General features: G+C 34.1%; 2 protein-coding genes across 3 annotated transcripts; both read left to right on the top strand.

The window, feature by feature from the left end:
* The first annotated feature begins 2,240 nt into the window (after positions 1-2,240).
* LOC125849122 (sulfite exporter TauE/SafE family protein 3-like) lies at positions 2,241-5,660 on the top strand. The gene is made up of 12 exons (XM_049529139.1): positions 2,241-2,585; positions 3,113-3,272; positions 3,370-3,570; positions 3,756-3,820; positions 3,912-3,951; positions 4,046-4,104; positions 4,204-4,290; positions 4,422-4,472; positions 4,563-4,784; positions 5,003-5,096; positions 5,179-5,319; positions 5,406-5,660. The coding sequence occupies exons 1-12, from the start codon at positions 2,358-2,360 to the stop codon at positions 5,486-5,488; spliced, it is 1,431 nt and encodes a 476-aa protein (XP_049385096.1). The 5' UTR covers positions 2,241-2,357; the 3' UTR covers positions 5,489-5,660.
* Positions 5,661-7,348: 1,688 nt separating this feature from the next.
* Positions 7,349-15,206, top strand: LOC125849157 (ATP-dependent DNA helicase DDM1-like). Of its 2 annotated transcripts, none has more exons than XM_049529179.1 (16): positions 7,349-7,497; positions 7,714-7,796; positions 8,855-9,127; positions 9,223-9,309; positions 9,662-10,008; positions 10,155-10,344; positions 10,476-10,651; positions 11,222-11,291; positions 11,374-11,563; positions 12,005-12,100; positions 12,182-12,276; positions 12,359-12,478; positions 13,251-13,370; positions 14,058-14,156; positions 14,234-14,341; positions 14,642-15,205. In XM_049529179.1, exons 2-16 carry the CDS (start codon positions 7,728-7,730, stop codon positions 14,882-14,884), a joined length of 2,283 nt encoding a protein of 760 aa, XP_049385136.1. In that variant the 5' UTR covers positions 7,349-7,497; positions 7,714-7,727; the 3' UTR covers positions 14,885-15,205. The 2 variants fall into 2 exon arrangements, with proteins under 2 accessions (XP_049385136.1, XP_049385137.1); XM_049529180.1 differs by having other exon boundaries at positions 7,396-7,497; positions 7,709-7,796; positions 14,642-15,206.
* Positions 15,207-15,373: the final 167 nt, after the last annotated feature.

The following is a 15,373-nucleotide window of genomic DNA, read 5'->3' as shown; positions in this document are numbered from 1 at the left end:
AAAATTTAAGTTTGTTTTTAAAAAATATTTTCAATTTCAAAAATTATTTTCTACTCTAGTAAAAGTAAAAGATATTTTTCAAAAAAAAAAATTCATTCATAAATCAAATACTAAAAATCTTTTCTACTCACCAATCAAACATGAGAAAATAAGTCAAAAATCAACTTGTTTTCCAGGAAAATATTTTCTAGGAAAACATTTTCCATGGAAAACATTTTCCTTCATACCAAACACACCCAAAGTGTTTTGGGAGTACTATGTATAATTAGTATATGTATAAGTTAATGAGGAAACTAATATTTTATGCCGGATAAAACATGCAATTGCATAACTAATTCCTACAAAAAATAATGCATAGATTCTCTCATAACTAATCATTATATTATTAATACATGATAACCTAAACTAGGGGTGTTCACGGTTTGGATAAAAACCGATCCAAACCAAAACCCAAACCAAACCGATAAAATAAAACCGATTTTATTTGGGTTTGGTTTGGTTTTAGATTTTTGAAAACCGATAGTATTTGGTTTGGTTATGGTTTTATTAAAAAAAAAAACCAAAAAAATAACCGAACCGAACCGATGAATTATATACATATATTTTATTAATATACATACTTAATATATTGTTTTTATAAACAATTTTAAAGATCTTATACATATTTTCATTAAAAATTCTTTATAATTTACTTATTGAAAGCAAAAATGCCCAAGATGAACATTTATCTTATTGATTTCATGTATGTAAGTGTCTATGATAATTCTTTGTGGGACTGAAAATGTTATTGTCTCTTCCTTCTAGGCCAATATAGTGAATTTTAAAGCTTTATTGATAGTAAATTTAGTGATCGAAAGTTCAGTAATTTAAGTCATTCTAACTATTTTTCATTTTGAATGGATTGTTGTCACTTTTTTCACATTTTAAATGAATTGTTTCTTTTATTTTTGTGTATGGTTAATAACCGAATAACTGAACCAAACCAAACCGATAATCACCAAACCGATAAATGTATAATATATTTGGTTTGGTTTAGTTTTGATAATTTTAAAACCGATTAAGTTGATTTGGTTTTGATTTTGACCAATAACCGATCCAAACCAACCCGTGAACACCCCTAACCTAAACCAACAAGAAAATAGATATGAAACTCCAAACTTAGAACGAATTACAAATAACTTTCTTAGTGAAAATCCTGATTTCACAGTTAGTAGTCCTAAATATTAAGTAATCAGATGTACGTGTTATCATCATGATATTCATACCAATATGGTCAAGTGTAATTTCATGCTCTGAAATACATATATATCGTCAGACATGCATGGTTATATCCGTGCGTAAGATGATGAATTGGAGGGTTTCCTGGAAATTTCACATTAATAAGACAAACAACACTGCTTCCCTCTAATTTTTTTAATTCCTAATTTGTGGAGTAGAAGCAAAAAAATAAATAAGGTCTTTCTTTCCTATCTCCCTTTAATTTGCATATACACGACAAAACTACTAAACTTTGCAAATTTTTCGATGGTTGTTTAGTGTAGACGTAAGTAATTAACATTAAGAAACAAACACTAGTTCTATGTTTGACAACATTATTGAGTTTGAACGTGAACGGTATGAAAATTTACTATATAATTTTATGTTGAGAAATTTCGAATTCTATGTCCTCCTAGATGGTTCCATTTTCCGCCCTAGCTCATTTTTACTTGTCATTTTTAAAATTTTGGGATAGTTATAAAGAAAAGAGCCTTTCTAATGAGATGTGATCTGTCTAGGGCTAGCTGAACTAAGCCTCATCAGAGGATCGGAAAGAATCACTTAAGTTTTTGTATATTGACGGTGTAAAGAATATCTGTATCATCAAGTAATTACATGCATCTCTATGTAAAAATTATATTATTTTAATTCGTAATACAAAGCGAAAATGAGCAATTAGTAATTATATATCATCTTATTCTTAGGATAGTAAATGTATATACGAAATTGGAAAAGATATAATTACACTATTAATATCTTTTTGGTTTTCTAAAGTGAGAAGTACGTAACTATTTTCGATCAAACTCTTTTATTAGCACAAAAATGACATAAATTCTTAAATGACATAAATTAAAAGGATATCTTTGTTCAACAGTACAAAACACGTAAAATGTCCATATCAGACACATAGCTATTTCAACTTTTACATATTATATACAAACGTAGGCAATAAAGGGATATTCAAGCATACAATATTCTTGAAGTTTGTTTTAATTCCCCTCAGGTTCTTCAAAGTGGAATATATATAGAAGTAGCCAATTAATTATCTCAAAGGAAACAGAGGAAGCTACTTCTATATATAATTCTTATTAAAAAAGAGAATGAAGGCGTTTTTCGTAACAGCAGTATGGATACTATGCTGGGGATTATTCATTATAAGTGATGTTGGGATTAATGCAGAAAGGCTTACTTTGAAGGATAAATTAGAGCCAACTGCTACTTATAACATTAGTTATGTGGAGAATAATGAGATGAGACCACATGGCTTTGCAGTAAGGCTTGTGCATTTTCTGTGGAGTGGAAAGTCCTCTTATGAGCACGTCTGGCCGGTAAGTCTAGAGAGCATATTCAATTTGTTGTTTTTTTAGATAGTTTTTTCATGTGTGAACCTGATTCTTTGATATTTGAGTGCCAATGAAACTTGAACCTATATATCCAAGACTTGCTTTTTGTTTTTAAGTTCATGTTGAATCATGTGACCGTCTAGCTTTTAAATAAGATATGGTAAAATAGCAGGCAGACCTCCTAAGTTCAAAATTTTACTACCACATATATATAAAATCAAAAATATTTTCACTTGTTTAATTCATGAAAATGAATCAAGTCCATGTGATGAGTGTGTTGAGACATACTTCATATGTCTCAATTTATGTGATAATATTTCTTATTTATACATACCAAAAGGCATGATACCTTTTGATAGTTAAAAATAATTTAATTTTTAATGGAATGATTTATCGACACACAAATATTCCTGACTTGTTTCATAGTCAAATAATATCACATAAATTGTGACTGAGGGAGCTAGTAATATATATCAAGTAGTAAATAATGTTTTTTCTTTGGGAGCATACAGGAGATGGAGTTTGGATGGAGAGTAATTGTTGGGTCCATTGTGGGATTTTTTGGTGCTGCTTTGGGAAGCGTCGGAGGGGTTGGCGGCGGTGGAATTTTTGTTCCAATGCTAACTCTTATTATTGGCTTTGACCCAAAATCATCTACAGCTATTTCCAAATGTATGTATGTATATATATAGTACTTCTTTTTTTCATACTAACATGTACTTAGTATATATTTGTGAAGCAGTACTAAACTATATTGATTTTGTTAAAGGCATGATAATGGGAGCAGCTGGATCAACAGTGTACTACAACATGAGGCTGAGGCATCCAACACTAGACATGCCTATAATTGACTATGATTTGGCTTTGCTCTTACAACCTATGCTAATGCTTGGTATTAGCATTGGGGTGGCTTTCAATGTCATCTTTGCTGATTGGATGGTTACTGTCCTCCTTATCATCCTTTTTGTTGGTAACTATTCCATTCCCAAATCAATTTGATCGTCGTACTGAATGACTTTTTATATTATCAGTGTAGTTTAAGTACCTGTGACGAAATGTTAGAATTTAGAAATTTAACTCTCTTGGATTCTTGCCATGTACAAGATTATTCCATCTTTTGCAAAAGGCTAACTATAAGGAGTACATATGTTGTAGGTACCTCGACAAAGGCTTTGTTTAAGGGAATTGAGACATGGAAGAAGGAAACAATAATGAAAAAAGTGAGTTTTACATTTCTTCATGATTCTAAGTTGTGCCGTTTCTTTTCATGAACTCACTTGAACTTGATATCACGCTACAATATAATCCCAGGAAGCAACCAAGATGCAGTTAGAGTCAGAGTACAAGCCAGGTAAAATTTTGGCTTCTTTGAGTACACGATTGCATGAAAACAAATAGAGTAGCAAGTAGAAACATAAGTAAATTATGAGTTGAAATGAATGCAGAGTCTGAAGGGGAATACAAGCTACTTCCTACTGGTCCATTAGCTAGTGTAGATGACACTGTAAGTACATGCTCTGTTGATATCTTGATGACTAAATTTAATTCCATTTTCCTTAACAACTTTCCTATGTAATTAATTATCCGATTTTAACCTGATTAGGTTCCCATGCTTCGCAACGTTTACTGGAAAGAATTGGGACTTCTAATGTTTGTTTGGGTGGCTTTCCTTGCTATTCAAATTGTCAAGGTAAGCAACTACTTATGATAAACTTGTACATAATAGAAAAGTAAATAATCTTTCTAGTCTCCAACACATATTCTATGATATGCTGCTTTTTTTATTTTTATACCAATGGTTATTCATTTATTTGCTTGCAGACCTACACCGTGACATGCTCCATCGGGTACTGGATTTTAAACTTACTGCAGGTAATTCCCATTTAGTTTGGGAGTTAAGTATATGCTACAAATTTTAAGAATGAGCAAGAAAGATGATGATTTCATATATGTGTTAATTAGGTACCTGTTGCTGTTTCGGTTTCATTATATGAAGCAATATGTCTGTACAAGGGGACAAGGGTGATTGCATCTAAAGGAAAGGAGATAACAAATTGGAAGCCACATTTACTCTTCTTTTACTGTTGTTGTGGCATAGTTGCTGGTATTGTTGGCGGATTGCTTGGTCTCGGAGGTGGCTTCATCCTTGGACCACTGTTTCTAGAACTTGGAATTCCTCCTCAGGTACATCTTGCCTTTTAATACTCCATATATCTCATCTGCTTCTCTGTTTCTTCTTTCTTGTACATATATAACAACTCTGTTCAGGTAAAACCAATCGTGTTTAACTTCTATACATTGACAGTCAGGTAATACAATAACAATTACCCATAATAAGTACTCGAACGATGTTAATTAGTCTCACATTGTTCTTTGACAAAGTGATGAAACAAATATGGCAGGTAGCAAGTGCAACATCAACCTTTTCAATGACATTTTCATCCTCTATGTCAGTTGTGCAATATTACCTATTGAAGCGTTTCCCTGTCCCATACGGTACGCAACATAGACAAAACATGAACAACTATAACAACCTTACGAGAAAGTTAATCTTGACAGTTTATATTTCAAAATGCAGCTACTTATTTCGTTTCTATAGCAACAATTGCTGCAGTAGTTGGTCAGCACGTCATAAGAAGAGTAATTGCTCTGCTTGGAAGAGCCTCTATTATCATATTCATACTGGCCATGACAATATTTACCAGTGCAATCAGCTTAGGTATATATCAGTTTTCATCCTGCCAATTGCTTCTTTCTATTTTCTGGCCTTAAAAATAACCATATGTTATGTTGGATAATTGGCAGGTGGTGTGGGGATAGCAAATATGATTGAGAAGCTGGAGAACCAAGATTATATGGGATTTGATAACCTTTGTTACCATTCCTAGATATGTAATTTGGCTTTAAAACAAAGGCTAGTTGTGGAAGGATATGACTACTTAATTCCACATTGTAATAAGTTACATTTTCAATTTATATTGTGTCTATTTGTTTTCAAGAAGAAAACAAAATTATAACTTGGATCCATCTCTATTTTATTCGAGTACTAAATTTCTTGTACTTCGACTATTTTGATACCCTCTACAAATAGACTACAAGAATTTTCTTTTCACTTAGAACAAAAGTTTATTTAGGAGTCATTATTTTGTGGTATCCTATAAAGGCATGGATGTTTTGCATAGTCAATTTTCAACCTATGGAATATTCTTTCATAATCACTTATTAATTCTTAATAAACCGTCTTAAAATAAATAGTCCACGTATAAATCTAAGAATCGAGTGATCACATGTCGTGGCGGAGTCAAAATTTTTACTGACGGGTTCAAAATATGAAGAAGTAAATACATAAACTAGACGAAAGGGATTTGACATCTTCTACTATATATAGACAATGTATAAATAATAGAATTTTCTATGGAAGAAGGTTTGAATGAACCTTAGTGGCAAACAAAGTTTTGCATACTATTGCCACTAAGTTACTACTCTATACGCAGAAAAGTATTCCGTTTTAACCATTTTAAAGCAGACTACATTAAATAAAATATACAAAATGTTGATGCAAAAATTCAAACTTGGGTATTGTGTATGGATTGGGCACACTTTTACCACTGAGTTACGGCTCATTACTATTTTTGAGGGTGTTCAAAATACTTAATATATCAATATAAAGTAAGATTTGACCTATATATATAACAAAATTTTCCGATGAAGGGTGTTCAATTGAACACCCTGGAGCAACTATAGCTCCGCCCCTGTTCTAACCATTAGGTGGCACCGCCCTTGGTCACACGTATGAGAGGTGTTACCGACACATGTCCCTCACCGATTGTGTAAAGTTTTTCAAAGGAATTTAAATGGTCATTTGCTATTCCGCTCATCTTAAGATTTTTGGTCGATGCTTTGATTCTTTCACCAACCTCCACGGGCTCCATCATCAACTTCCATGACCCAACCACTATTTTTAGTCACCATAAACAACTACCTCTATAGGATATTGAGATAAAATTTAAATTTTGTTCGTTCCACTTTATATAATTATATATTAGTTAGAGCGGCAATCAATTCTTTTCTCAATTATGTATTTGAAAAATTAAAATTGAAAAAAACTTAATCATTGTACAAAATGCAACAAACTTCTTGGAATAAGAATGATCATTTGGTGGGACAAATATAAGGAGTAATTTTTTAGAATATTTCATAAGATTGTTTTATTTTGTATTTGATAAAGAATATCATTTCGTTTTAAGATTATTTTCTCTCATTATTTTTAATATAAATAGTGAAATAAATTATCTCATATAAAAGATGAAATAAAATAATCTCATAAACTATAGTATCTATCTATCTCATCTTACCGGCCAAACTATCCCCGAATAATATAAACAAATTCGAATTTGATCGGCTCTTGACTAGTGTTACAGAGTTTGGACTTTTTAAAAATCCCTCTACCATACTGGTCAGCAGAATCAGCCTCAGGGAGACAGATCAAAGTTTCCTCTTTAGTTATTTCTCTGCAAAGTTCAAATTTAAATTGGGCCACTATGGATGTGACAACCCATAATTAATTTTTTACGGGATAACGCGACAATATATCGGGCTTAGCGATGCTGGAGCACTATAACACACGCGCGCAACGGTCATCCAAATCGACTCCATCGATGGCTTTCTTGATATTATTTCCAACTTTCTAGGGTAATCTTGTAACATTGTTTTCCCGCCTTTTGGTCTTCTTGCACGACCATTTCGATTGCAATAAAGGAAAGAAAATTTATTAACCTTTTAGCTGCAATTGCATTCTGCATATACAGTGCACCTTTTCCAGTGCCGCCCATTCTTTACGGTCTCCTCCGGGCTCCGTTGCTCCGACTTTCTTCCGTTCATTGAAGAAACTGATTCAGTATGTCTCTATTGCTTCATTCTGCATTTTTTGTGGTGATTTTGAGCATTTTCTTGATTTTTTTATTTTTTTTTTGATTTAAATACGATTCCCTTTTTGTACTGATTTTTTTTCACCGGAGGAAATACTAGAGGGCAGATGCTTTACTTTGAGTTGCCAACATTCTTGTTTTGTTGGACTGTTTTTGATTGTGTAATGCTGTTTATCGGAGCTTAGGGTTTGGACTAAAAATGGTGGCCGATGAAGGAGTGAAGGACAGGACAGTTGCGGACTCTCCTGTTTCCGTCCTCGAAGATGAGGTAGTGCTCTATTATTTTGCGTATTTACTTATTTATTTTTGTAATGTTTATTTGTGTTTTGTTGCTTATTACCGTTGTCCCTATTGACTTTCATTTAAGGTTCTAGGTGTTGTAACTGGAAGTTTACTTCATAGTTTGTAGGTTTTGTTGGTTACTGTATAATGCATTGACTTTGAATTCTCAAATCCTTATCCTTGAAAATAAGTCGCTAGCATCGGAGGAGGTTTCTAGATAAAAAATAATAACTTGGTTTCAAGACATTTTACTTACCCTAATGCGGAGAAGCGAGGAGGGGGGAGAGTGGAAGATTAGTGAAGCAGGACATGTATGAACTCCAAAGTCAGATCAATTTGTTTAAAGTGATTGTTACTCTACTAGTCATCAGTATAAAATGTCATAATGTTTTTTTTTTTTTAATCTTTCGTGAGGTTCCAAGGCATATAGCTGCTTATTTTTTTTGTCTTCAGTTTATGTTTTTGATTCACATGCTGAGTTCTTGTATCATTCACCAGTAGCTGCTTATTTTTCTTGCTCACAGTTTATGGTTTTGAGTCACATGCTGAGTTCTGGTATCATTTACCAATAGCTGCTTATTTTTCTTGCTTTCAGTATATGTTTTTGATTAATATGCTGAGTTTTGGTATCATTTACCAGTTATTTCTGTGTGGAGGTTTACTGAATCAAGGAACACTTCCCTGATGGGGATTTAAGTTTCTTCGGTATCTCCTCACCTGTATTGCAGTTGTAGTCTTATTGTTTATTATGAATTTAGATGGAGGCATATTACCCCATCTAACTAAGAAAATGTTCTGGAGGTTGATTCTAGGTCCATATTAATCATAAAGCATAGAGTTGGTGTAAGGAGAATTAGTCCTAGTAGTTTGCTCAGACTCTTGTCCTGCTTTTTCTTTTCTGATTTTAGGTTTGAGGGAGATGTCATTCTGATACTTTTTTTTTCTTGTTTTCTTTTCCCTGCAAGAGTCTAGCTCCTTAGGTTCTCAAAAAACATTTTAATGTTATTTTTCTTCTGAATCTAATTGTCTATGCCTGTCTTGCAGGATACCTGCAAAGAGGACTTGGCTGTCAAATTAGAGGAAGAAGTAAGTTTGGACCCAGAAAATGGGGATGCCACTCATATACCTGAAAACATGGCAAAGGAGGAAGAAATATTGATAAGAGCACGGGCAAAGGAGGAAGAGGAACAGCTGAATAATCTCAAGGAAGCGCCCATCTTGAATGACACTCAATTTACGAAGCTGGATGAGCTTCTTACCCAGACACAGCTGTACTCTGAGTTTCTACTGGAGAAGATGGATAACATCACAACAACGGTATCTCCCTGACATTTTGAAGAATTTAAGTTTAATGTGGAAACGTTTTAAGCTATTTTGCTTATCAAGTTCATTTTTTCACTTTGTATGAGCAGAACGTGAAGGAAGATGAAGAGAAAAGCGTTAAAGAAAACAAGAAAGGCCGTGGCGCAAAACGGAAGGCAACCACAAGCTACAACAATGTACACTTTTTCTCATGTCTTATCTTGAATATGTCATCAAACAAAGAACTCTAGTTGAGAGTTTGTTGGATAATTTTATCCTGCCATTAGACTGGTTGAATTTTCTTTTGGATGGTATTTAAAATTTCTTTCATTTTTGTCTCATGCAAATTACTAAAATGTATAAAAAGTATGGTTTTGCTTTGAACAACATTTGCATTCACCCAGTAGGTCTTTAGTTTTCTGTGGCCCCTATACTCGTAACTAAAAATATATTTGTAATTCTTTTGGAGGTTATTTCCCTTTCTTAATTGTGGAAGGCTAATTTTGTTGTTACCTTCATTTCATTGAAACGGTTTAATAAATTGCTTAGAACAAAGCCAAAAGAGCTGTTGCTGCCATGCTTACTAGATCTAAAGAAGATGTTCCTATTGAAGATGCAACCCTTACGGAGGAAGAGAGATTTGAGAAAGAGCAGGCGGAACTTGTGCCCTTGCTGACTGGTGGGAAGTTGAAGTCTTATCAACTGAAAGGTGTCAAGTGGTTGATTTCATTATGGCAAAATGGATTGAATGGTATTCTAGCAGATCAAATGGGACTTGGAAAGACAATTCAAACAATAGCTTTTCTTGCTCATTTGAAGGGGAATGGGTTGGATGGTCCCTATTTGGTCATTGCTCCCCTGTCTACACTTTCAAATTGGTTGAATGAAATGGAAAGGTACATCAGCATCTCCATTCCTGTGCGATTATCTTGATGTTCTTTCTGTGTATTGGTAAAACTGCTTCCCTTTTGGGCTGAAACTGTCTTGTGTTATTTGCGTGCAACTACATGGCATGATATTTTTTTCCTATTTCAATTGAAAGGTTTGTGCCCTCAATCAATGCAATCATCTATCATGGTGACAAGAAACAGAGGGATGAGATAAGGATGAAGCACATGCCTAGGACCACAGGTCCCAACTTTCCCATTGTAATTACGTCTTATGAAATTGCAATGAGTGACGCAAGGAAATTTTTGAGGCACTACAGTTGGAAATATCTTGTGGTGGATGAGGTACCCACAACTGACAGTTTGCCTTTTAAACTAGTATTATTATTTTGTATCATTTTCTATCTACAGTCATTCCGTTTGAAAGCAGCCCATTTTGTACTTTTTGTTCTGATATTTTGTTACTTCTTTCTTAGGGACATAGGCTAAAAAACTCGAAATGCAAACTGATCAAAGAATTGAAGCTGTTGCCGATTGAAAACAAGCTTCTATTAACTGGAACCCCTCTGCAGAATAACTTAGCTGAGTTGTGGTCCTTGTTAAACTTCATTTTACCTGATATATTCTCATCCCACGATGAATTTGAGTCATGGTAATCCGCTTATTATTCTGACCATTTTGGTCAAAGTGCTTTCTTGTGACTATTTTAAACATGTTTATAACTGCAATATAATTGAGATTTGTATTTATCTGCTGATCTTATATGTTAATATGTTTTTCAAAAGTAGCAGCCACTTTTTCATCACCTTAAATTGATTTGTTTGTCTATCTGGGGCTTTTGAGTTAATACTTGTCACATCAGTGATGGTTAGGCCATTTATCAGTCCTTCAACAGATATCCTGTCTGTTATGGTGTCTAATTGCTTAATGTGTCCCAATTCTCCTAATTGACTTTCTATTGTGGTCTGCTCTTAAAACTCCTAATACGTGCTATTATTGTATAGTCACTTGTATTGGAGTAATTACACTGATTCTTTTCAGAGTTCATAGGGATGATGATCTACTTAGTCTATCAGTATGAAGTTGCATGTAGCAGGAGAATCAAATGTAGGATCTGCCACTGATTTGATCATCCCCCGACTCTGTTGATATATAAGCTTTAGTGAATGGCAATCATGAAGAATCTTGGTGTAACATATTATGTGGTCTGTTTATATATCAGGTTTGATCTGTCGGGGAAGTTCAGCAATGAATCTGAAAAAGAAGAGATGGAAGAAAGAAGGAGAGCACAAGTATGATTATTTTCCAGTATTATAACCATTTCTTTTCCATCTTAAAATAATAATCATCTAATTAATAATGTGGTAATTGCAGGTGGTGGCAAAACTCCATGCAATATTACGCCCTTTTCTTCTACGGAGGCTGAAAGTGGATGTTGAGCAAATGCTTCCTCGTAAGAAGGAGATAATTTTGTACGCCACCCTGACTGATTACCAGAAAAAGTTCCAGGAACACCTAATTAATAGGACGCTGGAGGGCTATTTGATTGAGAATGTGTCCACTGGTAATTAGTGTAATCTTAAATATATCTGATTTTGAGGGAGGTGTATTGGTTAATTACTTCTAGGTTTTCAGTTTGATCGAGAATGTGTACTCTGGATTAGTGCAATCACAAATATGTGGCTGACTCTGTTATAATTGAGTTGTTTCTCTCTCTAGATTTTCGGTTTTATAAAGAATGTGTCCAGTGCATCATTGTAAAATTTTAACTTATATCTTACTTTGAGGGAATTGTATTGGTTTATCTCTGCTATGTTTTCTCTTGTAATAAAACAATGACTTTCTTTTACCACACTATGGCATCGCCAGGTTTTATTTGGAGTGTCTTTTATGTTAGTTTTATCCTGTGAAGCGAATTTGTTTTAATGTACCTTCATAGGGTTTTAGTTATTCCTGGACCCTGTTGAGTTCAAAGTCCTAATGCCTTGTCTGATTGATTTTGCAGGGAATGGATTTAAAGGAAAGCTTAATAACTTGATGATTCAACTTCGCAAGAATTGCAACCATCCTGACCTCTTGGAGTCTATCTTCAACGGTTCTAGTATGTGATGATTATTTTGTGGAACTGATAATTCTGTGCTTGTGCTGGTAATAACCTATAATTATGTTCTTTATTTGGCAGATTTTTATCCACCTGTGGAACAAATAGTTGAGCAATGTGGCAAGTTTCGCTTGCTGGACCGGCTGTTATCAAAGCTTTTTGCTCGCAAACACAAGGTTTTATAAGCTGTCTGGTGCTTCAAGGTTTCTTCCCACTTTGCTCGAACTATTTAAAACTCATTTCATTTACTGCCAACAGGTTTTGATATTCTCTCAGTGGACTAGAGTACTAGACCTAATGGACTATTATTTTAGTGAAAGGGGATTCGATGTTTGTAGAATTGATGGCAGTGTGAAATTGGATGAAAGAAAAAGACAGGTAATTGGTATTTACATTTTGATGCAGATTCAGTATGTTTTTGTTTTGATTCTGCTAAGGTTTGAACCAGTGATGACGTAGACAATTGGTACTGCACACATTGCATGTCTGTAATTCCTAAGATTGTCTCATAGTTTTATTATTCCAGCTTCTCTTGCTCACAGAATGGTGAGCAGTTATGGCCATGGGATAGTCTGCATGAGTTTTTATCAACATCTGGGCTCTGGCAATCACCATTGGTGTGCTGATAACCTTCTAGTATGCCTAACTCTGATTGTGTGTGGAATGTCTGGTTGAAACGTGATGGTGTGTACCAATCAACCTGTGTACTTTTCTCATGATTGGCAAGAGAAAGTGCCTGGGATTAATGATTTCTATTCATAACGTATTTTCTTTTGGGCTCTAAGTTGTTTCACTCTGTTTTTCTAAAAAAACTGATTCACTCTCCTGCTGAAGTCAGTTATTCCTTTCCAATTTATCTCATCTGCTGTCTCCCTATCATTTTTCATTTCAGAGCAAAGTTTCCATCTCCTTGGTTATATATTGATATCAAGTAGTTCTATGTTGCTTTGTTTTGCTTTGATGTAACAAATTTCTTAATGACTATTCTCAATGTTGCATTGTTTAAAGTTCCTCTCACTTGAACTCTCTCTAAAATATTTTGGCTCTTATTGTAGTTCATGTGCTATTGGAATGGTCACATGATCTTGTTCGTTATCTGTAAAATTCTTTATGTAGTTGATCCGTTTGTATTTCCTTATTCGAGGAACAGATCAAGGAGTTCAATGATGTTAGCAGCAAGTTCAGGATATTTCTTCTTAGCACAAGAGCTGGTGGCCTTGGTATCAATCTCACTGCTGCTGATACCTGTATTTTGTATGACAGTGACTGGGTATGTTCTTAAAGACCCCTTGTGCTTCCATTCACTTAGTCTAATGATTTTTTTTGCATGGTTTCACCCATTAAACAGTGCTGTAATTGACTTTAGCATAAAGAATTCCGTGATATCAAAGATGAAAGTAAGGTGTTTTTTTTCTCTGACAAGTAGGCTTCGAGTGCATCTTGAAGAGAACTGCATAGTTTCCAGCCTAAAGAACCAGTAATTTTGTATGCTTTAGTTCCTCTCTTTTCTTATAGAGTAGTTTCACTTATCAGATACATCCTTGTTTGGTAGTGTTTTCTACCTATGTATTAGTTATACATAGTAAATCATGGCATTAACAATATGGGGTACTATTCCTATTCTAATACACTCTATTCAATTAGTACAACATTCCCTATTCAGTATATTATTCCTATTCTAATATACCCTATTCAATTAATACAACAAACCAAACAGTCAATAAAAAATAATCTTAGCATAATTAATCCCAACATTACCAGTACTCCCTATTCATTACTAATCTTATACACCCTACCGAACAACCCCTTACTTCATCTAAAGAAAAATAGTTATTGCCTTGCATTCACCTTTCTTTTATTTTCTTTTTCTGCTGTTTTAGTTTTCCTTGTTTGTAGCATTTATGAATTGATGGCCATTTTAGATTATTAATAAGTTAGTTCACATTTTTCTTTTCAGAATCCTCAAATGGATCTGCAGGCAATGGATCGGTGTCACAGAATTGGTCAGACCAAACCTGTTCATGTTTACAGACTTTCAACAGCTTTGTCTGTGGAGGTATTCAGGCTATATCTGGAAGTGTGTTTTGCAGCTCTTTATTGCTGATTCTAATAAAGAAAATTTATATGTTTCAGGGTCGAATCCTCAAAAGAGCTTTTAGCAAGTTGAAGCTTGAGCATGTGGTTATTGGAAAAGGACAATTTAAGCAGGAAAGGAGCAAACCTTCCATGGATGTTACAGAGGTTTCTGCTTGTTTCCCTCTAGGAAATTCTATTTTTTTCATCCCATTTTGCAAATTTTATTTTCCCTATATAATCAGTGAGTTGCTATCTTTCAAACACTTCCTTGTATAGCAACTATTGGAGACTGATAGTTTTTGGTTGTTTACTTTTTCATTACTTGTTCGAATATGTTCCTGTTTTACCTAGTTTGTTGTCTTTTAACCCATTTCTTTTCTGTTGTATGCAAGTAACAATGCGACAAGAGTAGTAGATGAAAATAATAGGTGAATTTTGCTTATTAATTAATCTTCAATGTTGCAGGAGGAGGATTTGTTGTCTGTCTTAAGAGATCAAGACAGTGAGGAGGACAAGTTGGTGCAGACAGATGTCAGTGGCGAAGATCTGCAGAGGATTTTAGACCGTAGTGATCTACTTATCCGTCCTCCTTCAGGTGAAGATGGAGACACTGAATCATGTGTTAACGTCCTTCCTCTCAAAGGACCTGGTTGGGAAGTAGTTATTCCAACTGCAACTGGAGGAATGCTTTCTACCCTCAACAGCTGATGACAGTTAACATGTTTTAGAACTTATTTAGTCAAATAGTTAATTCTTGAATTATTATGTTTTGGGTAACCCCAGCAAAATTTTGTAAATTTGGGCTGCTGCTTACGTGGGTGAACTTGTTAAAGCATTGAATGATGCTTTTGGTAACAGCAGCAATTTTGTGAAGCTGTGCTAATGAAGTGGGTGAAAATGGGGGAAGAATAGATCTTCTTTTGACAAGTTTTGAGATATTGACTAGTAGTTAATGTAACGTTACACTGAGTAAGCTATTTTGGAACTCCTGAATTTGCGCCTTGCATACAATGAAGTTAAGAGTGTATTTTATAAGCTTTGAATATTCTCTAATTTTGCTTTTCCATTTTTGATTATCAAGAGAATTATTATTCTTTTCGTATTTTACCCATAATTAGTCATTGTCCAAATTATTCCAAGTCCACTTAGGGAGTATAATTTTCTCCAGTTTAGTTTATCAAGAGAAAAATATTTTCA

This window comes from Solanum stenotomum, chromosome 12 (assembly GCF_019186545.1).
Source record: "Solanum stenotomum isolate F172 chromosome 12, ASM1918654v1, whole genome shotgun sequence".
NCBI classification, from domain to species: domain Eukaryota; kingdom Viridiplantae; phylum Streptophyta; class Magnoliopsida; order Solanales; family Solanaceae; genus Solanum; species Solanum stenotomum.
Note: the sequence above shows the minus strand (reverse complement) of the source record. Positions and strands in the feature narration are given on the sequence as shown.

What these genes read in the sequence shown, in the direction of transcription:
- LOC125849122 (XM_049529139.1), top strand. Translation starts at nt 2,358, where the DNA reads ATGAAGGCGTTTTTCGTAACAGCAGTATGGATACTATGCTGGGGATTA. An exon ending in TTGCTATTCAAATTGTCAAG is followed by an intron (nt 4,291 to 4,421) that starts GTAAGCAACTAC and finishes ATTTGCTTGCAG; the next exon opens with ACCTACACCGTGACATGCTC. An exon ending in GGATTTTAAACTTACTGCAG is followed by an intron (nt 4,473 to 4,562) that starts GTAATTCCCATT and finishes TGTGTTAATTAG; the next exon opens with GTACCTGTTGCTGTTTCGGT.
- LOC125849157 (XM_049529180.1), top strand. Translation starts at nt 7,728, where the DNA reads ATGGTGGCCGATGAAGGAGTGAAGGACAGGACAGTTGCGGACTCTCCT. An exon ending in TGGATAACATCACAACAACG is followed by an intron (nt 9,128 to 9,222) that starts GTATCTCCCTGA and finishes TTGTATGAGCAG; the next exon opens with AACGTGAAGGAAGATGAAGA. An exon ending in GATTGAGAATGTGTCCACTG is followed by an intron (nt 11,564 to 12,004) that starts GTAATTAGTGTA and finishes TTGATTTTGCAG; the next exon opens with GGAATGGATTTAAAGGAAAG.